At 55.8% G+C, this 24,203-nt stretch overlaps 3 protein-coding genes across 38 annotated transcripts in view; 2 read left to right on the top strand and 1 right to left on the bottom strand.

The window, feature by feature from the left end:
• Nucleotides 1-10,684, top strand: part of ACSF2 (acyl-CoA synthetase family member 2) — a 34,021-nt gene extending 23,337 nt beyond the window's left edge. For 14 of the 17 annotated variants that reach the window (XM_064582191.1, XM_045889120.3, XM_045889122.3 and 11 more), the window contains 10 exons: nt 14-109; nt 247-404; nt 697-788; nt 1,061-1,137; nt 7,618-7,725; nt 8,973-9,124; nt 9,695-9,836; nt 9,924-10,034; nt 10,201-10,269; nt 10,541-10,684. In XM_064582191.1, the coding sequence (XP_064438261.1) occupies nt 14-109; nt 247-404; nt 697-788; nt 1,061-1,137; nt 7,618-7,725; nt 8,973-9,124; nt 9,695-9,836; nt 9,924-10,034; nt 10,201-10,269; nt 10,541-10,591 (1,056 nt within the window). In that variant the 3' untranslated portion in view covers nt 10,592-10,684. The other 3 variants (XM_045889123.3, XM_064582190.1, XM_064582194.1) reach the window with 3 other exon arrangements.
• On the bottom strand, nt 1,551-5,924 carry CHAD (chondroadherin). Of its 2 annotated transcripts, none has more exons than XM_045889135.3 (4): nt 4,697-5,924; nt 2,718-2,881; nt 2,312-2,457; nt 1,551-1,989 (listed from the first exon to the last, which is right to left on the bottom strand). In XM_045889135.3, the coding sequence occupies exons 1-3, from the start codon at nt 5,468-5,470 to the stop codon at nt 2,316-2,318; spliced, it is 1,080 nt and encodes a 359-aa protein (XP_045745091.2). In that variant the 5' UTR covers nt 5,471-5,924; the 3' UTR covers nt 1,551-1,989; nt 2,312-2,315. The 2 variants fall into 2 exon arrangements, with proteins under 2 accessions (XP_045745091.2, XP_045745090.2); XM_045889134.3 differs by having other exon boundaries at nt 1,551-2,082; nt 4,697-5,922.
• A 597-nt stretch (nt 10,685-11,281) lies between the features above and the next one.
• Nucleotides 11,282-22,890, top strand: RSAD1 (radical S-adenosyl methionine domain containing 1). 19 transcript variants are annotated; one of them, XM_064582207.1, is made up of 11 exons: nt 11,319-12,934; nt 13,324-13,457; nt 13,575-13,779; nt 16,541-16,678; nt 16,784-16,906; nt 17,095-17,158; nt 17,592-17,739; nt 17,911-17,965; nt 18,634-18,783; nt 22,151-22,304; nt 22,438-22,890. In XM_064582207.1, exons 1-11 carry the CDS (start codon nt 12,800-12,802, stop codon nt 22,470-22,472), a joined length of 1,341 nt encoding a protein of 446 aa, XP_064438277.1. In that variant the 5' UTR covers nt 11,319-12,799; the 3' UTR covers nt 22,473-22,890. The 19 variants fall into 19 exon arrangements, 15 of the variants coding, with proteins under 15 accessions (XP_064438286.1, XP_064438276.1, XP_064438274.1 ...); XM_064582206.1 differs by lacking the exon at nt 17,911-17,965 and having other exon boundaries at nt 11,311-12,934; nt 17,037-17,158; XM_064582205.1 differs by having other exon boundaries at nt 11,323-12,934; nt 16,541-16,906.
• Nucleotides 22,891-24,203: the final 1,313 nt, after the last annotated feature.

Below are 24,203 nucleotides of genomic sequence, written 5' to 3'. Positions count from 1 at the left end.
CTTGTCTTATCAGGGCACGACAGGCAGACCCAAGGGGGCCACCCTCTCCCACTACAACATTGTCAACAACTCCAACCTGATAGGGGAAAGGCTGAGGATGCACCTGAAGGTGAGGGGCCTAGCCCAGGCCCTGCAGGGGGCGGGGAGGGGGGGAGGGTCTTGTTGGGCTCCCCCTGCTGGCTAGACGAACTGGCCCCTGGGGCTTTGGGCTCCAGGATAGAACCGGCTTCCCGCCTCCAACCCCAGACGCCGGAGGAATCACGGATGGTCGTGCCCAGCCCCTTGTACCACTGCCTGGGTTCTGTGGGGGGCACAATGGTGAGCATGATGTATGGCGCCACCCTCATCCTATCCTCTCCGACCTTTGATGGCAAGAAGGCGCTGGAGGCCATCAGCAAAGAGAGGTGGGCATCAGTGGGCAGCCCCCCCAGGGGCTGATGAGACCCTCCTATTCCTCACTCCTGGGCCCTGATCCCTTTTGGAGTTGTCTCCTCCCTTCAGCCCAGAGAAATGGAGACCAGGGGTAGTGGGAGACTCCCATGGGAGGACCAGTTCCTGCCTCCAAAGAGCTTCTCCTTGTTTCCCATATATGCAGCCTTGGCCCTTACTGCAGGTTCAGGGTGGGATGGGTGAGAAGAGGGAGTTCCCTTCCCCTTCCAAGCCTGATTTTGAGACACACCCCCCCACCTTACACAGAGGCTCCTTACTGTATGGCACCCCCACAATGTTTGTGGACATTCTGAACCAGCCAGACTTCTCCAGTTATGACATCTCGGCCATGCGTGGAGGTAGGATAGGGCCAAGGGTGGCCAGGCCAGGATTGCTGAGCTAGATATGTGCCCAGTCCTTTATTTAGGGGGCAAAAAGCTCACTGTAGAAAAGTGGGTGGGAGGGAGGCAAATCCTCAGTGTCCCTGGACACCAGCCCAAGGCCAGTTGCCAGGTGTAGGAATAAGTCCAGGATTAGAGGGGAATGTTCTTCTCTAGAAGGAGCTGCAGGTGAAGGGGGTCCACTGGGCCTGGAGAAGTGGGGAGCTGCGTCAGTCCTCTCTCTGATTCAGGTGTGATTGCTGGGTCCCCTGCACCCCCAGAGCTGATCCGAGCCATCATTGACAAGCTGAACATGAAGGAGCTGGTGGTGAGTGGACGGAGGCTGGGCTGGGGCTGTGGGCAGGGGGCAGGCCGCGCTGGGGTGCGAACTGGTGGGTGTGGGGAGGAGCTCAGACCAGATCTCCAAGGAAGACCCTCTCAGCTGGCCCTCATTCCAGAAAGCAGATGTCAGAAAGTCTGACCTCATTGGCAGCTGGCCAATCATAGAAATAGGTGACAGGGGGCACCTGGGTGGCTCCATCAGTTAAGCATCTGCCTTGGGCTCAGGTCAGGATCCCGGGGTCCCGGGATCGAGTCCTGCATCGGGCTCCCTGCTCTGCGGGGAGTCTGCTTCCCCCTCTGCCCCTCTCCCTGCTCATGCATGCTCGCTCACTCTCTCTCTTGCAAAAATAAATAAATAAAATCTTAAAAAAAAAAAAAGAAATAGGTGACAGGGGAGTAAATATTACATATACATAAATTTATATTTATGAAAATCTGGGAAAGAAGTGCAGCACGGGAGTGTATGCGGCAAAGCACCAGTGTCCTGCTAGAGTGTCCTGGCAGGTGGGGGCTGGGGGGCTGGCGGAGTTGGGGTATGGGCTCAAGACTGTTTCTGGAAGCAAAGGGTGGGGCAAGGATCTGATGTTTGTTTCCAAATGGCAAGGTAAGGGGAGCAGAGGGAAAGAGGATTCTGGAAGGGTGGCCATCCTGATGGCTACCCTGTTCTAGTTCTGAAGGACTTGGGGTCTTGGCAACAGCGTCTCTGAGAGGAGCCATGGCGGTGGGGCCAGGCGTGATGGAGCTCTCACCAGGAGGTGGAGCTGGGTTCGTGCTGGAGCGCCCGAGTCCCCCTGCCAGGACGTGTCTAGATGTGGACAGCTCTGTGCGCCAGCAGAGGCTGTGGGGAGAAGGTGGGGGTCAGAGGTGGGAAGGTCAGTAGTTTCTCCAGCTGAAGGCAGAGGCCAGTCACCAGGACCGGCTGGGTCAGGACCTGTGGTGAGGCAAAGTTCGGTGTCAGGAGTCCAACAACCCAGACAAGGCTGGCCGAGAATGGTGGGAGTCCCGGGCAGTGTCATTTTCCCCTTTAGAAGGCGAGCCCCTGTCCTCCCCTTCCTCTCCCTACACAAACGGAGGGTCTGCATGCCCCTGTGTGGGGACACTCTCCTCCCTTGCTAGAATCCCCAAGAAGGGAATGGGGGACCTGCCCACCCGTCCCCCACCTGTTTAATGGCGGCCGGCTTTCTTGGACCTCTTAGTGGGGAACTTGCAGCCGCGGAAGGCGTCCGTGTCACGGATATGCTGGCCTTTGAACTTGGCGGGCGAGGCACAAGTGGCATCAGGGCGGGAAGTCTTGGCTTCCAGCCACCTAGAGAGACAGAGAGTCGCTGGGCTTGGGGGAGAGATGTGGGAGTGCCCAGGGAGGGGACAGCGAGCCAGGGGGCCAGGATGGACTTATCTCTAGGATGGCCTGGAACCGTCATCTTCGTGTGACAAACTCCTAGGCTCCCACACCTACTAGGTAGCAGATCTAGGACATATGGCCCTGATGTCTCCATGCGGGGCCAGGGTATCTCCGCTTCGTCCCATGAGAGCGCATTCTGGGGGGCTGCAGGGGGCTGTTCTCACCTCCGAAGACCCCGGAGCTGGCAGGTACATTTCCAGGGGTTGTTGGTGAGGGTGAGGGTCTCTAGGCTGTCAAAGGGGAAGTTGGAGGGCAGCTGGTTCAAGCGGTTGTTCTCCAGATGGACGTGTTTCAGTGTGGTCACACCCAGGAAGGCACCGTCCGAGAACTGGGGAGTGAGGCAGACAGGAGTGAGCCCCCCCAGCCCCAGGGTCCAGCCTCTCCCAGCCCTATGGTCCCAGAGGTCAGTGGCTCCTTGAGGAGTTTCAGCGTGACTAGGTTGTCTCAGATGATCTGATCCTACTGAGATAGGTGCTTGTATTTCCAAAATGCAGATGGGGCGGGGGGAGGGGGGGGCGGGAGGGGGTTGTCAAGTCTCCTGCCCAGGGTCACACTAGCAAGTAAACAGTAGCGGCAGGACCACACCCAGCTCCTCTTCCCCTGGCACCACGCTCCCTGCACAAACACTGGGACCGGGGAGGCAGCCAGAGTTGGGCTCCAGCGGCCCGAGTTGGCACCCGGTGAAGCTGGTCAGTGTTTGGTGGGGTGGGCAATGGGCCCAGGCTCCCCGCAGCCCCAGGGTCCTGGGACTTCCCCCAGCTCTGTCCTCACTGCTTGCCAGAGGCTATTTGTGGAGCCTCCTTGGTGGAGCCTTTGGCCAGGCTGGATGGCTCCAGAGGAAACATTCTTTTGGTGCCCACATCTTGGCCCCGGCATCACAGTCCTGCCTGGCCTCCCCTGCCCCAGATCAGTCCCTGCTCCCCACTAAAAGGCCACTCTGGCACTGGTGGGCCACAGGGAACTCTGACTTTATCTCTGGAGGGGCCCGGGGCTGAAGACGGGTGGGCTCCACCACCCCCCCTAGACAAAGGTTGGCTGCCATCCAGGTATGGTTCTGCCCTCATCCTTGTGCCTGTGGCTCAGGGAGGGGTGTGAAGTTCCCTGGAACCAGACTGTTCTGATGACGGTCTTCTACACCTTGCCCTGGTCCCCACCCAAACCTCCTGGCCGAAGCCCCTGTACACAGAGTGATTTTCCAGTCCCGAGGAGGGATTCCGCCCCAACCCCGGGCAGCCCCATCTGGGTATCACAGCGCAGAAAGGACTGAGCAAGGCTGCAGCCGGGAGATGGGTCTGGTGACCAGGGTGGGCAAAGGGCCATCAGTGGTCTGGGGGATAGTGAGGCACAGCCAGTCTTCCCCGTGGGGAGACACCTGGAGTCTTGTGCCAAAGGCTGACAGTGCTATGTGGCTCTCGCCTTTGCCCCTTCATGGAGCCCCTGAGTGCCCTCCCTGCAACCTGGGGAAGCCCCTGGTTCCTGGGCCCCACTCAGCTGAAATGGACCTGGGAATGCAGTGCGGTGTGGATGTGTGTGAGCTGGGGAAGAGGGAGGACATTCGCCAGGGCCTCTGGGGGACATGGAGGAGGTCTTCTTCCTCGGCTGTTTGCTTTCCCCTCACCCCCCAGCCCCCCACCCCACCTCAGCACACATGGACCCCCCCCCCCCCCACCAAGAACAGGGTCTCTTTGTGGGCCTGATTTGCCCAGCTCCTCTGGAAAACTTCTCAATAAACAAACCTTCCTTTATGGGGTGGTAGGTTTACTGGAGACAGGAAAAATACAGCAGAGGAGGGATGGACGGCCCAACAGGAAGAGGGGGCTCCTGCCCACAGCAGGGGGTTCGGGAGCACTGGACATGCCTCCTAGGGGCCATCGCTGGGGCCAGGGCAGCCCCAGCTCCGTCTATAAGTGGGAAGCCTCGGAGGGCAGTGGCTTAGACTAGGGACAGGGACAGCAGGGCAGGCTTTAGGGTGCGGATGAGGCAAGATGAGGGACAGAGGTGGCAGAGCTCCTCACCTTGGAGCTAGCCAGAGAGACAGAAGCAATTTTAGGGGAGAAGGGATGGTGCCCAGCCGTGGCCCCGGACCCGCGGCGCCTCGAGGCCGAAGAGGAGCCAGGGCAGAGCCCTGCGGCCAGCAGCTCACCTTCTCCAGGTTGGTGTTGTCCAGCCAGAGGGTCTCCAGGTATCTGCCGAAAGACTGGAAGGCACTGTCAGGAATGCTTTTCAGGGGGTTGTGGGACAGCTTCAGCTCCTCCACCACCCGCAGCTTGCTGAGAGCCGCCGAGGGGTAGCTGGACAGCTGGTTCCTGTCCAGGTGGAACTTGGCGAGGTTCTCCACGTCGTCCAGAGCGCCGGGCTGCAGCGAACTGAGTGCATTTTCAGAGAGGTAGAGCCAGCGCAGGTCCTTGGCGCCCTGGAAGGCGCCAGCGCGCAGCTCGCGGATCTTGTTGTTGTTGAGCTGCAGGATGAAGAGGTTGACCAGCGGGGAGAGCAGCCCCCGGGGCAGCTCGGTCACCTTGTTGTGGTCCAGGTAGAGGTAGGTGAGCTCGGTCAGGTCGTCGAAGGCGCCGGCGCGCAGCACGCGGATGTCGTTGTGGGACAGGTACAGGTAGATGAGCTTCTTGAGGCCGCGGAAGGCGCCGGCCGCCACCTCGCGGGTCTGGCAGCGCTGCAGGTGCAGGGACACGAGGTTTGGCATGGCCCGAAACGAGTTGGCGGCCAGCACCGGGAAGTTGTTGCGCTGCAGGTTGAGCAGCTTGGTCTTCTCTGACACCTTGGGGATCTTCTGCAGCCCCACCTTGTCGCAGATGACGTGCTGCAGGTCGCCGTGGCAGTGGCAGTTCTGGGGGCAGGCGGCCAGTGCCGGCAGGAGGCCGGCCAGGAGGCCGAGACTGAGCAAGAGCATCGGACGGGCCATGGCTGGGACACCTGGGGCCGGGGCCTGGGGGGCAGCGGCGGCGGGGCGCGGGCAGCGGCAAGTTCCCGGCGCTCCGGGCTCCCGCCCTCTTTATACGGTGGCCCTGACCGCAGCCGGCAGCTGGAGCCAGCTCCTACGTGGAGCATCCAGGCCACCGGGCTTAACTCCCTCCCGCCCAGAGATGCGCCCCCGCCCTCGACGGGGAGGGGTGGGGCCCTGCCCCCAGCTGGGGACCGTGCGGGGGCCCCCGGGGCCGTGACTCCCCGGGGCCTCGTCCCGGAGCCCCGGCCCCCTTTCTCCCTGCGCTCCGATCCTGCCTCCCTCCCGATCCCCCACCTCCTTTCCCCATCCTTTGGGGGCTGGACGTACGGGTGCCTCCAGAGCCCCGAGTTTACACCGGAGAGGGAGGCGTTCCCGAACTTACTTGTTTGCACAAGTTCGCGCCCCCATGCCACCGCCCCCCCACCCCCACCCCCCGCACACTCGGCGCGGCGCCCTGGCCCCGGGGAGGGAGGAAGCGGGGCCGGACGGCCGGACGCAAGTCTCGCCGCGGTCGGCCGGCCGGCGGCGCTTTAATGGCACCGTTGTGCGGCGCCCGCCGAGCGTGAGAGCCGCGCTGGCGGCGGGCTCCCCCTTCCGGCTGGACAGCGGGCCAACCCTAAGGAGATGAGCGCTCCTTCCCCGTCGTCGCAGGGGCTGCTCCTCCGCCCCCCTCTCCCTGCCCCGGGCTTGAGTTTCTGGCCCCGGCACTCCTGTCCCGGTTTTTCACGGTTGAGGGCTAACCAGAAATGTGGGAACAGGGGCGGGGAGTGGGGGACGACCCGCAGAACTCACAGACACACCTGACGACCACAGGCCCCGAGTGGGACAACTGAAAGAGCACAGTCGCACCATCTCCCCCCTTCCCACCCCTCTCCCCACCCGTCATCTCCCTAAAATATCTTCATCTCCTCATCCCCCACCCCCAGTGGTCAAGACCTGCCCCTGAGGGGTCTCTCAGGGTGGCGGCCAGAGTGGCGCCAAGCTGTACTTGGCAGAGGCCACACCTGGGCAGTGGCCCCAGGACTATGGGGGGGGGGGGGCGGTGTCAGGTCCTGGCTACCAGGGACCAGCCCTGGTTGGCTCTGGTCCTGTGGGCAGTCCTGGCGCGGCTGACCAGATCTCTGTGTGTCCACTTGCCAGCCACGGTGTCCGGATTCCTGTGGAAAGGGGAAGGGAGGCAGGCAGGGTCTGAGATCTGGGTTGCCCAGCAGGGGTTGTTGTCTGTGTTTGAGAGGGGGAGGGGCGGGGCTAGCCCCCAGCAGTGTGCCAGCTAACACAGAGGAAACTGGGGGTGGGGTGGAGGGTGGACAAAGGTCTGTTGTCTTTGCTGATCAGGAGCTAGTCCCTCTCCAAGCTCCTTTCACCCATTGCCTCTAGAGGGGGGTCATAGTTGGCTCAGAACATTCCCTGGTGGTATTTAAGGCTCCTCCAAGGCTGGCTTCTGGTTTTCTGTTGCTCAGGATGTTCCAACCACTAGGAGTGTTAGGTGGTGAGGGTGCCACTGGCTTTTAAACCCTTGCTTTGGCTACATTTTGCATTTTGATGGAGGTAAATTTACAGGAAACTCTCCAAAGCTTGGGGATCACCCACCCCAAGGCCAGGCATTGATCCCAGGTTTCGGGTGGGTGGGTGGGTTGTATCTGTACATTTCCCAGCTGGGCCCAGGTGGGCTGGCTTTCTCATCAAGTTTATGAGACCTTTAGTTTGGAAGGGAGGGGCAGGGGATGTTGTGGTCTGAGATCAGGAAGAGGGTGCTAAGACCGCCTGGGGCTGAGGGAGTGAACGCAAGGGCATCGGTAACACAGGGAACCACAGGCTCGGGTATGTGGCTGGTCCAGGAAGCAGGGAAACAGCGCTGGCTGGAAAAGAATGGCTTCCCTGCTCTCAATTTTAATTCAGACCTTGGGACCCTGCTAGTTGAGCTAGTCAGCTCAGCACCCCAGGGCCTCTGCCTCAGGACCCCTGCCCTCTGCCCAAATGCCTCAGTTCCCACCACTCAGCTGCCTTCCACTTTCTCCTGGGTCCCTTCCCATTCCCCCAGGGTAGCTCGCCCTCCCCTCTGCAGCCCCGGGGCTCCCTCCAAACACCCTCCCCCAATCCTCTAGGTGGCTTACGGAACCACTGAGAATAGTCCTGTGACCTTCATGAACTTCACCGAGGACACTGTGGAGCGGAAGGCAGAAAGTGTGGGCAGAATTATGCCTCACACAGAGGTCAGCCCCAGCCCCAGCCCTTCAGACCCCACCTCCTATCACTCAACTTGGGTCCATTCCCTGGGGACGTTTATTGCCTTCAATTAGAGAGCCGTACATTCCCTCGAGGTGCTGAGAGGCCCCCAGCAGCCCAGCAGCGGGGTCGTCCTTGGGCCTGGCCTGGGGCTTTTTCCGTGGGCTGAGGCCTGAGAGGGAAGAGCTGGGCACTGGCCGTGAGCAGCGGCCGGCTGAACCCTGCAGCCTCCCTTCCTGTCTGAGGTGTGTTTTTGCCAAGCCCCACTGTCTGTCTCAGGGCAGCCAGGACAGCCTCAAAGAGGAGCCAGAGCAGAGATTTTTCCTACATAGCTCTTTCTCTCCCATAGCCTACCCCCTGCTCCGTCCCGCCTTCCGCAGAGCTCCTCTGTTTGCTTGGCATAAACACTCCATTTCCCAAGCAGCCCGTCCCTCGGAGGGCCCCTTGCACCTTGAACGCTGACCCAGAGCATCTCTCCCTCTGAAATTCCCAGCTGTGGCTGCTTGCCTGCCCCAACACGGGTGCTTGATGCCAGCCTGCACCTGGTTTCCCCTGCCTCCTCGTGCCCTGGCCCTTCTGGGGTCACTGCCCACGCAGCCCTTCCCTGGAGGCTCGCCACCATCCTGGGGCGGACGGCTCCTGCCCCGCTCCATGGGGCGAGGGTGCAGTGGCATTAGCCCCTTCCCAGGTGTCTTACAGTCTCACTGCCACTCGCCGGGGTGCCCACCTGCGAGGTAGACAGGGGCAAGCAGAGTTCGCCCCATTTCCCAGATGCAGCCCCCCAAGGCACACAGACCAGGCTTTCCTTGCACGTTGGCTGTGGCTCCTTTCTGTGCTAGGGCTCTCCGACTCTGCCTCTCTGCCTTCTCCTGTCCCCATGGCCCTGCCACGCCAGCTCCCTGGCCTCCTTAGTCACTGCTTGATGGGAAATAAGAGGAGACTCCCTTCTCTTCTGCAGAGTTTGTAATTCTTCAGCTGGCCTGGCCCTCCACAGGCCTCGTCCACTGCACCAGCGGCCGCCCCCTCCTCCCCTGCCCACCTCCTTGCCTGCACCCTTCTTCCAGCCCAGCTCACGTGTCTGGCTGCTGGGGGATCCGCCCCCTTCCCTGGATCAGGATGGGCAGAGCCAGGGGATGGAAAAGCAAAACTCCTGCTCCCACCCCCATCCCCGAGGGCCCCCCCTCCCTCCTGAGGTGAGGCAGGAGGCCCCAGCCTGAGGCTGCTCTCGTCCCAGGCCCAGATTGTGAACATGAAGACAGGGACGCTGGTGGAGCTGAACACGCCCGGAGAGCTGTGCATCCGAGGGTACTGCGTCATGCTGGGCTACTGGGGCGAGCCCCAGAAGACCGAGGAGACGATTGGACAGGACAAGTGGTATCGGACAGGGTGAGGAGGCAGCCTCGGAGAGGGTGGGGCCGGCGGGGGTGGGCTGGGGCCGGGTGGCCTGAAGCTGAGCTGGAAACATTAAACTACAACAGGGAGAACGGTGTCTGCAAAATCGGAGCCAAGACTCACTCATCTGTCCCTTGAACACGTTCTCATCATGCGCCTCCCAGGGCCAGCGCTAGTTCTGGACACTGGCGGTCCGAGGGGAGACAAGAGGAGGAGAGTCCTGCTCTTACTCTCCGCCTGTCTAAACACCATGAAGACAGTCAAATAGGGTCAGAGGAAAGAAAGTGGCAGTGGTGAAGAGGGGCACTTCTCTTAGACTGGGGGGGGTGATCAGAGAAAGCCTCTGTAAGGTGGACATGTTTGAACTGAGACCCGATTGATTAAAAAAAAAAAGAAACCCTCCATGAAAAGCGTATCTACAGAATGTCTTGTTCGTGCCATATCCCCCAGACTCTAGAGCAGTGCGAGACACACAGTAGGTGCTCAATAAATGTTTGACGAATAAGGGAGCAAGCCAGTCAGAGGAAGCAGAGGTGAGAGGCCATTCCTGGGCTTTCCTCACAGAGACATAGCCGTGATGGACAAGCAGGGCTTCTGCAAGATCGTCGGTCGCTCCAAGGATATGATCATCCGGGGCGGCGAGAATATCTACCCCGCGGAGCTCGAGGACTTCTTCCACACACACCCGCAGGTGCAGGAAGTGCAGGTGAGGCACCCAGCCCAGGTGAGTCCCCAGGAACAGGAACCGGGGATGGGCGTGGCAGTATCTAATACATGTCTCTGGCTCGGGAAGGTGGTGGGAGTGAAGGATGACCGGATGGGGGAGGAAGTCTGTGCCTGCATTCGCCTGAAGAAGGGAGAAAAGACTACGGAGGAGGAGATCAAGGCTTTCTGCAAAGGGAAGGTGGGAGCCTCAACCCGCCCCAAGCTGATGTTATTTCGTTCTTCAGCCCCCTTTCCCTGCCAGCCAGCCCGCCCACGGTCCCACTGTCCCAGGTTTCACCTGCACCCCATCTCCCTAAACCTATGACCTCGCCCAGCCTCACGCTTTATCTCCCTCTGGTCTGCAGATCTCCCACTTCAAGATTCCCCGATATGTCGTGTTTGTCACAAACTACCCCCTCACCGTCTCAGGAAAGGTGTGTAAAGGGACCAGAGAGGGGCAGGGTGGCCTGGGGTCCTAGGTTCCCAGAAGGCCTAGGTGGCCCCACCTATGCCTCCCTCAGCAGTGGGCAAAAGAGTCTGTCCAGAGGCTGGCAGTAGGGTGACCAAGTAGCTCATCCCTGTTTGTCCCAAACTTTCCTGGCTTTACCCTAAAAAACTCCCCAGTCTCAGGCAAACCAAGCCAGCTGGTCACTGTTGCTGGCAGAGGCCCCGAGCCTGGCTCTCACTCTGTTCTTTTTCCTCTAGATCCAGAAATTCAAACTTCGAGAGCAGATGGAACAACATCTAAACCTGTGAATAAGGGACTGGGGGTCCTCCCAGGCCCTCCCTGCCCTTCCCCCACACTCCCGTCTGTCTTTGTGATTTGGCATAAAGAGCTTCTCTGTTTTCTTTGGTTCGTCTCTTGCTGGCGTGCTCTCTTGGCAGCCGCTCTGGGATGGAGAAAGGACGAGGCACTTTCAGACCTCGCATTCCTTGTCACGATAGTGCTAAGCACTTTGGCGTGCATTATCTACTTAATTTAATCCTCATTCGATCCCTTTGAGATACCAACCCAATTCTTTTTTTGAAGGTATACTCATTGCTTTTTCACATTGTTGTCAGATTAGTCCAGCAAGAAGTATTCCTTTTAAAACAATAAAAGCTGGGGCTCCTGGGTGGCTCAGTCAGTTAAGCATCTGCCTTCAGCTCAGGTCACGATCTGGGGTCCTGGGATTCAGCCCCGCATTGGGCTCCCTGCTCAGCGGGGAGTCTGCTTCTCCCTCTCCCTCTGCCCTTCCCCCCCAACTTGTGCATGCTCTCTCTTTCACTCTTTCAAATAAATTAAATCTTTAAAACAATAAATGCTTTATTTTTTTTTAAAGATTTTTATTTATTCATTCATGAGAGACAGAGAGACAGAGAGAGAGAGAGGCAGAGGGAGAAGCAGGCTCCCAAGGAGCAGGGAGCCCGATGCGGGACTCGATCCCAGGACCCTGAGATCATGACCTGAGCTGAAGGCAGACGCTTAACCATCTGAGCCACCCAGGCGCCCCAAAACAATAAATGCTTTATTAAGATAAAATTGCACATACCATCCAATTCACCCATTAAAAGTATCCTATTTGATGGTTTTTAGTATGTTCATAGATATGTGCAATCAACCCGTAAGTCAATTTTTTTCATTGAAGTATAGTTGACACACAATGTTACATTTGTTTCCCAAAGTCCATTTTAAACATCTTTATCACCTTAAAAAGAAACTCCATACCCTTTAGCTATCATCCCACATCCTGTTATTCCACTGCCCAAGCCAAAACCAACCCAATTTTTTTTTTTTTTTAAAATAGATGAACCTGGGGCTTCCTTGATGGGCTGGGCCAGATCTAGCATGCTGGAGCTTGACGCAAGAAATAAAAACAGCTGGGTTCCAAAAGGCACATCAGTTTCTAGTTCACGGAGGCCAAAGCTTTCCTGCTGCTTTCCATACGTACCTCCCAGTGTGTCTGCCCCCTCCAGCAGCAGCCTCCTCTTTACTTTTCAGAAAATTCAGAAAATTTACTTTTAGGATGCTCCCAGTGCCAGAAACTATGCTAAGTGCTTTCATACACATTTTCTCTTGAAATTTTCCCAGCAACCCTGCCAAGTAGGCACTAGCCCAATTTCACAAAGGGTGAGACCCGGAAACTCAGAGAGGTTCAGATTCTTACCCAAAGCCACACAGCTGGAATTAGAACCCAGATGTCTGGCTCCAAAGCCCACAGTCATTCCACTTTATCAAACAGTTCTTCAGGTGCCTGCTTCTCCAGCCTTTCACCTGCACCTCGTCTCTCATACATACACCATCTTTGACTCTCCCAGCAGGTGCCCAGGTTGGCCTGACCCAGGAGATAACAGCTTACTCTCCTGGCCAAGCCGGCTGCCCCCTGGGAATTTCTGCACCTTCAACATCCAGCCCAAGGTGCCCTCTCCTTCCCCCACTGGCTCCACGGCCCTTGTAACAGACCGGCCACACAGCACAGAGCACACTGCCCTGGTATCCAGCAGGTGCTGAATTGATGATCTGTCGCCCGCTCTTGCTGGTTTGTCTCTCTCCTGTCTTAAGCACCCGTACTACGACCTGGTTTTACGCACCTAGATGTCCCCAGTGCCCAGCCCTGAGCCAGGCACGTAAAATGTGAAGGAAGTGAGTGAACGGACTAAGAAGTCCTGGATGGGTCGAGGAGCTCGCCCTCGGACAGGGTGAAAAAAGGACGGCGGCTCAGCCCACAACCGGGCCCCCGCCCCCCGCAAGGGACCGACAGGCGGCTGCGGAGAGCGCGTCCGTGCCCAGCAGGTGGCGCCGCAGCAGCGAGGCCCCCGGGCCCAGGCGGCCCGTCCGGACACGCGGCCGGCGGTCACGCAGCCCCTCTTCCTTCCGCCGGGGGGCGGCCCAGCGGGCCCGGCTCCGCGCACTCCCGGGCGCCCCGGGCGCGTATCGGCTGGATCTCCCGGCGCACCGGGCCGCTCCCCGCCGCAGCGGGCGCCATGGCGCTCCCCGGGGCCCGAGCCCGCGGCTGGGCGGCAGCGGCCAAAATTGCCCAGAGGCGCCGCCACGCCGAGGGCGCGAGAGGACCCTCGAGTCGTGCGCCCCTGAGCTCGCGCGCGGCGCTTTACGTGCACGTGAGTGGGGCGGGGGCGGGGGCGGCGGAGCGGGGCCCACGTGGCGGCTGGTCGCGCCGTGAAGCCACCTCCGTCTGTCCCGGCCCGCAGACGAGGTCTGGGACGGGACGCGGTCCTCGGGCAAGGAAACGACCCGGATCGGAGACCTGAAGTCGCTGGTGCTCACCAGTTCGGTGACCTTGACCGAGTGATTTCCTCAGGAGCCTCAGTTTTCTCCTAATGAAGTGGGCATAATATTCCCTGTCTCACCTGCCCTGGGGGGTTGTGTGGCTTAGATGGTGTAGCCGTTGTTGAGGACTTTGGGATGGGGATGTGTGAGACGGAACCCTGCAAACGGCGAGGGCCGCTGGGGTCACCCCGCGCCCCGCTCATCCACCCCTGCCCCCCAGTGGCCGTACTGTGAGAAGCGCTGCAGTTACTGCAATTTCAACAAATACATCCCCCGCGGCGTGGAGGAGGCAGCCATGCGGAGCTGTCTGGTGACCGAGGCTCAGACGCTGCTGCGACTCAGCGGGGTGCGGAGGTCGGTGCTGGGGCTGTAGGCGGGGTCTTAGAAGTTGTTTGGAGGGAGCAGCTAGGACCGGTGCAGGCGTCCCGGAGGGCTCCCCCAGGTCTCATCTTCTCCACCCTCTTTCCCCAGGGTGGAATCTGTGTTCTTTGGAGGGGGCACCCCCAGTCTGGCCAGTCCCAGCACTGTGGCTGCTGTCCTGGAGGCGGTGGACCAGGCAGCTCACCTGCCTGCAGACTCCGAAGTCACATTGGAGGCCAACCCCACTTCGACCCCCAGAGCCAGGCTGGCAGCTTTTGGGGCTGCAGGGGTCAACAGGTTGTCCATCGGCCTCCAGGTAGCCCATCTCACCCACCGCATCCCAGGGCACCCAGACCGTCAGTGCTGTCTCTCCTCTGGTCACATTCATTAATTGGGCAAACATTTATTGAGCTCCTCTGGGTGCCAGGGCCCAGTAGGCACTGGAAAGTGTATGGTAACACTTGTGTTTAATTGCTGCCGTGCTAGCCCCCAGGCTCCATGAGGCGGGGATCATGCATGCCTTTTTTTTTTTTTAATCGCAGTATTCCAAGTACCCACCATAGTGCATGGCACAGAGTAGACAGTCAAAAATTTTTGTTACATGATTGGAGACACAGGAGGAGGCAGACAGGTCATCAGATCGTTGCAGCATGGTGAGGGCTGCCAATAAAGGGCTCTCAACAAAAGGCTTTCAGAGTACAGCGCGAAGGGCATCTCAGGCTGATGAAATCCTGGACACCTTCCTGGAGGAGGTGATCTTTGATGAGGAGGAGGACTTCCACAGGCGAGAGGGTGTGGGAGGAAAAGACACAGGATATGGAAGAGTCTTGCACGTTCTGGGGAGCTATGAGTCATTCTGGCACTGGAGAGGCGGGAGGCAAGGCTGCGATGTAGGGCCCAAAAGCCTTGAGCATCATACTAGGGAGTTTGGTTTTTTTGCCTCATGGTGATAAGGGACTTGTTGAAGGCTGCTTGTTTTTTTTTTAAAGATTTTATTTATTTATTTGAGAGAGAGAATGAGATAGAGCATGAGAGTGGGGAGGGTCAGAGGGAGAAGCAGACTCCCTGCCGAGCAGGGAGCCGGATGCGGGACTCGATCCCGGAACTCCAAGATCATGACCTGAGCCGAAGGCAGTCGCTTAATCAACTGAGCCACCCAGGTGCCCCTTGTTGAAGGTTTTTAAGTAGGGGAGAAACATACTCTTTTCAGGTTGACTCCTGGTATATCCATATCCAGTATTGTCTACCCTTCTAATACATCTACCACTTACAATAGAGTTTGGGGTCAGGGCTTTGTTCTGATGGGATACACTGAAAAGGACACATCATTTCTGAGATATTCTGGCCCCAAATGCATATCCTAAATCTAATTGTGAGGAACCGTCAGGAAAATCTAAATAAGACTTTTTTGGGGGCACCTGGCTGGCTCAGTCAGTGGAGTGTGTGACTCTTGGTCTCAGGGTCGTGAGTTTGGGCCCCACAGTAGAGATTACTTAAATAAAAAAATAAATAAATAAGCTTTAAAAAAAAAAAAAGACTTTTTTTTGTGGTAAGAACAGATAACCTGAGATCAGTGTACCCTCAAATTTTTTTAGTGTACGGTATGGTATTAATAACTATAAGCACAGTGTTGTACAGTAAGTCTCTAGAACTTATTAAGAGATGTTTTCAAAACTGGCCTGTATTCTTCAAAAATGTCATGTCATGAAAGACAAAGGCTGAGTATCTAGACTCAAAGAGGGGAAAGGAACAATGAGAGCTGACTGCAATGTGTGACCCAGTTGGATCCTGGGTTCAGGTGGCAAGGGGAAGTTACTACAGTGAACATTATTGGGACAACTTTTGAATATGACTCTGTATTAGATAATGGTGTGTCAGTGTTACATTTCCTGAACTCTATAATTGGATTGTGGTTATGTAAGAGATTGTCCTTGTTCTTAGGAAATGTGCACTTTAGTATTTAGGGGTACAAGGGTATGGTGTTTAAGTTAATTACATTAAAGCAACCACATTGCAAGTGCTCACTAGCGTCTGGTCATTGGCTAGCATATTCTACTAAAATGTTCTATATCTGCAGTGACCAGTACAGTAACTATTGACCACATGTCAGTAAACGCTTGGAATATGATTACTGAAATTTAACTAACTTAAAATTAAATAGCCACATGTGGTTAGTGTCTACTGTATTGGACAGTGCACATAGAGGACATCTCTGTCATCCCAGAAAATTCTTTTGGTCAGTGCTGGCCTATAACTTACTGCCACATGATTCAACATTGTAATCACGTACGTGTATATTTAGAGACAAAGCAAATGTGGCAAAATGTTATTCGGTGAATCTAAATGAAGGTCTTTATTGTACTCTTCTTTCAATTTTTGTAAAGGTTTAAAGTATTTTTCAAAAAGGAAAACTTAAAAACACTCTCGGCTTTGGAGTCAGACAGTCCTAAATTCCAGGTCTGACTTTGTATGACCTTGGGCAAGTTACTTGGCATTTCTTTTCTTTTTTTTTAAGACTTTATTCATTTGAGAGAGAGCGCAAGCAAGAGAGCATGAGCGGAGGGGGAGAGGGGGTGGATCCCAGGACCCTGGGATCATGACCTGAGCCCAAGGCAGACGCTTAACTCACTGAGCCACCCAGGCGCCCCATTTAACACTTCTAAACCTTAGTTTTCTTATCTATAAAATAGAGCTAATGTCGGAGGATTATAAGGATACATTACACGTTGTTTAAAAATGCTTTGCACGGGCGCCTGGGTGGCTCAGATGGTTAAGCGTCTGCCTTCGGCTCAGGTCATGATCCCAGGGTCCTGGGATCGAGTCCCGCATCAGGCTCTCTGCTCCTTGGGAGCCTGCTTCTCCCTCTGCCTCTCTCTCTCTGTCTCTCATGAATAAATAAATAAAATCTTTAAAAAAAAAAAAAAAAACGCTTTGCGCACAGTGAGCCATAACCCTTGGTCGTGGCTTGTTCCGGCTCCCTGCCCTGTCCTGTGTACCTGTCCTCAGTAAGGTCGGTCACATGTGCCTGTCTGCCTCTGAGCTGGCCTCCGTGCTTACACCTGACCCTCTCTCCTCAGTCCCTGGATGACACCGAGCTCCAGCTGCTGGGGCGGACACACTCGGCCAGAGATGCTCTCCAGACACTGGCAGAGGCCCGGCGCCTCTTCCCCGGCCGCGTGTCTGTGGACCTGATGCTGGGGCTGCCGGCCCAGCAGGTGGGGCCGTGGCTCGGGCAGCTGCGGACGCTGCTGGGCTGCTGTGACGACCACCTCTCCCTCTACCAGCTGACCCTGGAGCGGGGCACCGCACTCTTCACCCAGGTGCAGTGGGGCACCCTTCCTGCCCCTGACCCTGAGCTCGCTGCTGAGATGTACCAGGAGGGACGGGCCATGCTTCGGGAGGCCGGCTTCCGCCAGTATGAGGTCTCCAACTTCGCCCGGAATGTAAGTCCTGGGGCCGACAGCTGAAGTTGGGGAACAGGCAGGCTAAGCTGGGACTGGAGAATTGTGGCCCTCTGGGGAAGGGGGTTTCTGCTGGCTGCTCCCGAGGCCTGAGCTAGGACCTTCTAACCAGGTGCAGAAACGGGCCCACCTTCTTCACTCTGAACGGCCTATTCCCTCCCTCCCCGCAGGGGGCGCTCAGTACCCACAATTGGACTTACTGGCAGTGCGGTCAGTACCTTGGCATTGGGCCGGGTGAGTCCCCTGTGAACCGAAGAAGGGATGACTCAGGAGCAGAATGTCACGGCTGTGTGATCTTGAGCCACTTATTAACCTTTCCAAGCCTCTGTTTCCTTCTGCATAAAGCGCAGCAACAAATAATACCTACTTTGTAGAGCTGTTCAATATATATTTTGAGATGCTGGGTATGGTGCCTGGCACCGTGGTTCTCAATTGTTAGCGCATACCAGAATTACCTGGAGGGCTTGTTAAAATGCAGATCGCTGGGCCCCGCGTCCAGAATTTCTGACTGGGCGGGCTTGGTTGGAGTAGGGCCCAAGGATTTACATTTCTAGCATATTAGATGCTATTTGTCCAGGGACCACATCTTGAGAACCACTGATTCAACATCTGGCGAGCACCCAGCATTGGCTGCTACTAAAGTGGGGGTGGTGCTTGATGTTGCCAGGGGCCCACGGGCGATTTGTGCCCCAGGGGGCTGGGGGCCACACCCGGGAGGCTCGGATCCAGACCCTGGAGCCGGACAACTGGATGAAAGAGGTGATGCTGTTTGGGCACGGCACCCGGAGGCGCGTCCCCCTGAGCCAGCTGGAGCTGTGAGCATCTGAGGGGGGCCTGCACCCCCAGAGCCGTCCCCACTTGCACACCTTTGCTTCCTGCCTTGCCCTGCCCCCTCCCTCCCCATCCTGCATGTCCTTGTATGTGTGTTAAGAACGGGGGGAGGCCCAGGTCTCCTTTCCAGGACACCCTGATGGTTGTTCTCTCAGGCTAGAGGAAGTTTTGGCCATGGGGCTACGTACAGATGTGGGGATCACTCACCAGGTAAGGGGGGATGGGGGGGCTGTGGCACACCATTTCTTCTCCTAAGTCCTGCTGAATCACTCTCCCTTCTGTGCATGCACACGGGCACAGACACACACCTGGTTCTCTGGGGCGGGTAACTGGAAATTGGCCTTGGCCCAGCCAAGGCCTGATGGGCAGAAACAGTGGGCAGGGTCGGACTGTGGTGAGGACCCTGGGCTAGGGCCACACTAGAGCCCGCCCGTCCCCGGGCTCTAGATGTGCATGAGTCATTGCAGAGATCCCTGTGCAGATCGGACCCTCCCTTGCCCTTACCACACCCCCAGACATGGGACCAGAGTAGCCTGGCCAGCTACCTGCCATGGTCTCTGCACCCCTCACCCTTCTGGTTTCCCAGCACTGGCAGCAGTTTGAGCCCCAGCTGAGCCTCTGGGACGTGTTTAGAGCAAGCCGGGAGGTGAAGGCACAGCTGGCTCAGGGCCTGTTGCTGCTGGATCACAGGTGTGTTGTGGGGGGCGGGGGCCTAGTGCCAGGAGGCCCAGGGAGCCCTGACTACAGATCCACAGGCCCAGGAGGGAAAAGGACCGACGAGGAGGGGCCGGTGGGTGCTGGGTGCTTCGTACCGCTGGACAGCGAGGATTGAAATTGGTAAGACGAGGCGGTCACGCCGAGGCCTCTTGGTTTTCCAGGGGTCTTCGGTGTTCCTGGGAGGGTCTGGCTGTGCTGGACTCTCTGTTGCTGACCCTCCTGCCTCGACTCCAAGAGGCCTGGCAGCAGAGAACCCCCTCCCCTGTGCAAGGAGGATGACCAGACGCTCCTGTGTCCCAGGACCATGCCAGGTGGGCTTCGGGGGCGGGACTGACGCTCTCCACTGGCAGGTGCCGTCTCAGCACCAGTCATTACCCGGCCTTGGCATCCCCAGGGGCATGGCTACAGCGAGGCGCATGCGAGGACATTTCTGGTTTGGGAACTGGCATCAGGGCCACCCACCACCGCCAGAGAAGGAGTAATGGTTTCTGCAAGTGCCTCTTGTTAGTGGGCTCTAAAGCAAATCCTGGCTGGCAAGAGATTCTGAGAACTCTAGCTCTCAGGCTTCTAGCCCCTACGACATAGGGCAGGGACAGAGAGAGCCTGACGTGTGCTGGTGGACCCGTGCGTCCATCCAGTGCAGCGGCCTGCAGGACTCTGAGGACCGTGGGAAGGATCAGAGCAGGCCTCACTCTTTCTCTTTGGGCAACCACGTTATATCGGGTGCCAGAGCCCCACAGACCCTCCTGCGTCCCCCGCTCCCCTCCCCTCTACAGCCCTTTCCTCGAGAGAGAGTGAAGGTGGGGGGAGCTAAGCAGAGAAAAGGGGAGGGGAGAATTCAGGAAACACCCAGAGCCTGGTAATTTTCCCCTGGCCTTTTACCTACAGAAACGTTCGCCCGGTTTTATTTAAACAGCCGAAGAAACCCAGTGAGCCCGCCTTGACCTTGGTCTTCTCTTTTGTCCAGCCTCCTTCCCTGGAGGGTAGAATCCTGATGTGGGGACCCGAGCCTTAGTATAGGGCCGAGGGCTCCTTCCCCCACTGTACATTCCATTTTGAAAGATTTCAAGCCTACAGAAAAGTTAAAAGCATAGTTCGGTGTAAAGCACTAGCCTTCGCCGCGGGGTGTTTGTACAGTCTGGGAAGAGCAAGTATTTGCAATGTCACCGAGGACATCTTCGACCTGTAAAAAAAAGAAAATTGCCATGTTTCCAGACTTTGTGCTCAGCCTGTAGAGTTACTGATTGCTAAATTTTGGCCACATTTACTTTGCCTTTGAATAGCTAGCTAGCTCGCTTTCTTTCTTTTTCTTTGCTGCACCATTTGAAAGAAAGGTGTAGACATCAAACATTTTGGCTTGTATCTCCTAAGAAAAAGAACATTCTCCTATATAGCCACGGCACTGCTGTCAACCTGAGAAAGTGTACTTTCATGCAGTAGTGTGCAGTCCTTTCTCAAATTTCCCCAAATGTCTCCAAAACACCATAAAGTTCCTTGGCTGGGGGCGGGGGAGGGGGGCAGGGACACAGGCGCCCGTGACGTTTTATGCTTTACTTTTGGCTATTACATCTGTTTGGTCTTTTTTTAAAAAACCCTCCTTTCTTTTTGTTTATTTTTATGACAGTGGATTTTTCAGAGCCAAGGCCACTTGTCTTACAGAATGTCCCGTATTCTGGGTGTATCTGTTTGCTAATGACTGGGCTTAGGTAAAATATTTTTGGCAAGAGTACATATAGATATCGTGTAGCTCAAGGTACATAATGCCAGGTCAGCCCACTCTCACTTGATTAAGGGGATGGATGCCCAGTCTGCCCATCATACAAGTACATTTTTTCCTTGGAGATGAATAGATTATCAGTAGGGGTGATACCGTGAGAACAAACGGATGCCCTGTTCCCTGACAGTCGTTTTGCTTCAGTGTTGTTAGCATTCACTGCTGATCCTTGCCGAAAATCAGTGACTACATTGGGAGGTGCAGAATGTTCACTCCTGCCTCTAACATCCTGTCTACGTTTGTAACTGGCGTTCATCCATAAAAAAAAGAGCTTTCCCTTTGTTTTTTAAAGGGCTGAAACTCTTAACCTAGAAATTGTATGCAGGGTGTGTGTGTATGTGAGAGAGACAGATGGGTGAGGGAGAGAGAGAGAAAAGAAAGGGGCATTTTCCTGTGCAGAGGTTCTGTAACTTTCTTACCTTGTCGTATCAACGGGTCCTGTGATGTCAAAAGTAATTTAGTTCCGGTGCTCATCCGGGCATGCTAAGCTCAGCCTCTGGCTGGGTGACTAAGGATGGGGTTCCCTCCACCCTGCAGATGTGGGAGCACGTGCAGTCCCTGGGTGCCTAGTGGGTGTATTTATCAGTCCTTCTTTGACCTTGTGGTAACATGGTTAGTGTTACTACATCACCTTTATTCATGAAATATTCAACAAGCACTAATAGTGTGCTCGGCTTGGCTCAGGGCATGCAGAGATGAATGAGACCCATCCCAGCCCTCGAGGAACTCACTGCCATATTGATAGATGTGTCAAGAGATAAAGGCCCAGGTTATCGGTAAAGATGGGCGGGCAGGCTAAGGAAGTGTAAGCTGGCAGCGGCCGCCGCATATTTGGTTCTGAAGGGCTGGGAGCTGGCAAGGGCATATATGGTTTTTTCCTGCCCCCTCTGGCCCTGGGGCTGCTGGAAGGGTGAGCTGTGCTACTGGGGGGGAGCCTTTCTTCCCGAGCCTTCCCCTGATCTTGATACTCAAGAAGTGAGCACGGGGCCAGGGCAGGTGCAGCATCAGATAACCTAGGTGCGCTCGGGTTTCTCCCAGCTGCCGGGGCTCGTGCCACCCGAGATGGCTGGGCCCTCCCTGCTGGGGCACCTCCCGAGGCCAGCGCAGAGGGCCTGGACGGGAGCCAGAGCCCAGTGCAGGCAGCACGGATCACCTTCTGTGACTCAGCCTCGTCCCACCCTCAGCAGCTGAATCAGAATCTCTGGGAGGTGGAGCCCAGGCAGCTAGCTTTCAAAATGCTTCCTAAGCAGCTCTAATGAGCAGGCCAGTTTGGGAAGCCCTGACATCTGCCTTCCATCCTGAGGGGCTGAGGTCAGGAGGACCAAGGGGACAGAGCTACTTTTTGACATGACACCGTGGAGTGGGGCGCCTCCCTCTGCGTCCCGGGCCTTCCGTGGCTCATTCATCAGAGCGGTTCTTCTCACTTGTGAGGTTTTGGTTGTCATCTTTTCACCCGCCCTGCTGAAAGGACAGGAACACAAATAAAAGGGGACAAGAAGCCACTCTGGGGACAAAGTGATGAGAGGAGCTGGAGAAATGGAATATGTGAGTGTGTGGTTACAACACGAAGGACCAAGCCTTCCACGTGCAAGAACATTACAATTTTGGGGCGCCTGGGTGGCTCAGTTGGTTAAGCGGCTGCCTTCGGCTCAGGTCATGATCCTGGAGTTCCGGGATCGAGTCCCGCATCGGGCTCCCTGCTCGGCAGGGAGTCTGCTTCTCCCTCTGACCCTCCTCCCTCTCATGCTCTCTGTCTCTCATTGTCTCTCTCGCAAATAAATAAAATCTTAAAAAAGAACATTACAATTTTAAGCCTTAAACTGAGTCATCCCCATCCCCCACCGGGCAGTGTGAAGTAGGCAGGACAACTATTTTATTTTATTATTACCATTTTTTTTAAGTAGGCTCTACACCCAACGTGGGGCTCGACCTCAAGACCCCAACATCGAGAGCCACATGCTCTGCTGACTGAGCCAGCCATGTGCCCCTGGGGCAGCTATTTTAATTTCCATTTTACACTTGGGGACATTGAGATTCTTGACTCAAGTCCTATGAGGAGTAAGTAGCCCACCTGGTGTGATGCTTCTGGACATCCAGAACTTTCTGTTACATCGTCATTTTATAACAGGTCAGTTAACCTGTCTCTTAAATTAGGCAGATTTCTGACCGCCTTCTGGCCTCTCACCCTCAGGCTTGAAGCTGCTGTATCTGCCCAGTGCCAGGTAGCTGGACTTGGTATCTCTGTTTTCCCTCCCGAAGAGGCTCCAGCGGTTAAACCATCCACTTCCTGGGACAGGACTACATGCTGCAAAGAAAAGGACTTGAAATAATAGGATTGCTGTAGAATCAGTGTTTGTGGCCCCCATGCCCAAGAATTCATACCTGGAAACCGAATCCCCAAGGTGATGATATTAGGAGGTGGGACCTTTGGGCGGTGACTAGGTCATGGGGGTGGAGCCTTAGTGCCTTTCTAAAAGAGGCCCCAGAGGACCCCTGGTCCCTTCCACCACATGAAGACATGGAGAGAAGATGGACGTCTGCAAACCAGGAAGTGGACCCTCAGCAGACCCCAGATCTGCCGGCACCTTGATCTTGGACTTCCCCGTCTCCAGAACTGAGAAATAAATGGTTATTGTTTAAGCCACCCGGTCTATGGTGTTTTTGTTACAGCAGCCCAAATGGACTAAGACAAGGGGGAAATAACCTGCCTGGTAGATTGTATTAATTGTTCGAAATGTCTACTAGCCCTCCTCGAATGCCCCTCCCTGAGCACCCTCGGGAGAGGATATGCCTGCCCTGTTGGACCTGGGCAGGGCCATGACAGTGGCCTGGCACCATCTGTAAGAGCCCACGGGTGGGCCACTGTCTCCTCCCTCAGCCACAGAGGCCTGACATGTTCAGGTAGAGACAGTCAATCTGGGGCCCGGAGTGAAGATGGGGGCAGAGGAGCGGCCGACCACAACAGACAAGCAGGAGTGAGAAATTACCATTTGTTGGAAACTGGTAGGTTTTCAGGGTGTCACTGCAGCGTAATTGAGACCTCCCTGGCTGATACAGTCTATAATCCCACGATTCAAAGATGAATCACCGCCAGGATTCCAGTATGTAACTGTAGAAATTCTTATATGCAAATGAGCATATTTACACACAGTCTTACAAAAATGGGATCATCTAGCTCTTGCTGTGGAGCCTTCTCGTACCTAATATGTGGTGAGTGTCTTTCCACGTCAGATTTGTGTCTGTACTCTGTGTAGCTCCATAGGATACCACTGCATGGTTATGCCAAAATTTGGTTTCTAGTTCCTTTTTGGTGAAACTGGAGGTTTAAATGTTATTTTTATAAGCTCCATGAGGAACGTCTTAGGTAAATATTTTTACACCCTGGCTTGACCATTTCCTTAGGTTTAGGATAAGTCCTAAGAAGTGGGATTGCTGACTCTGAGGATATGCACATCCTTTGGATACACAGTGCCAAACTACCCGCCAGGAAGCCTGCCTGGATCCCCTCTGGCCAGCTCACTAATGCTCATTTCTCTGTAATCTCGTCAATAGCAAGCATGATCAACTTAGCCAGATGATCCCAATTCAAAGATCACTCAATCCTTTATGATCAACTAATGGACTGCCTTCCTAACTTTGGCAACTCTTCCATCCACCTGATCCCTCTCAAGTCAGGGAGCCAAGTGGGCACAACCTCTGGGACCACCCAGGTAGAAGGCCAAGCAGGAACTGTTGCCCTGTATTCTAGATCCCCTCTGGATTTCTCTTATGCAGAGCTCCTCCCTCCTATCTTCCTCTCCCTGCTTCCCCGTCTTTTCCTAAGGGGATTTTTAAAGCCACTTTAAAAAAAAATTATTACACAAACAACATTATGGAAACATTAGAATTCTAAATGAAAAAGAAAAAAAAAAAAACACAACTCCCCACCAATCAGTGGTCCCAACAAATTCGGTGGTT

This window comes from Mirounga angustirostris, unplaced genomic scaffold, assembly GCF_029215605.1.
Source record: "Mirounga angustirostris isolate CCGP_5_RB_7025 unplaced genomic scaffold, mMirAng1.0.hap1 SCAF_17, whole genome shotgun sequence".
Lineage (NCBI taxonomy): Eukaryota > Metazoa > Chordata > Mammalia > Carnivora > Phocidae > Mirounga > Mirounga angustirostris.
The sequence above is the reverse complement of the archived record's forward strand: the minus strand, read 5'-3'. Positions and strand labels throughout refer to the sequence as shown.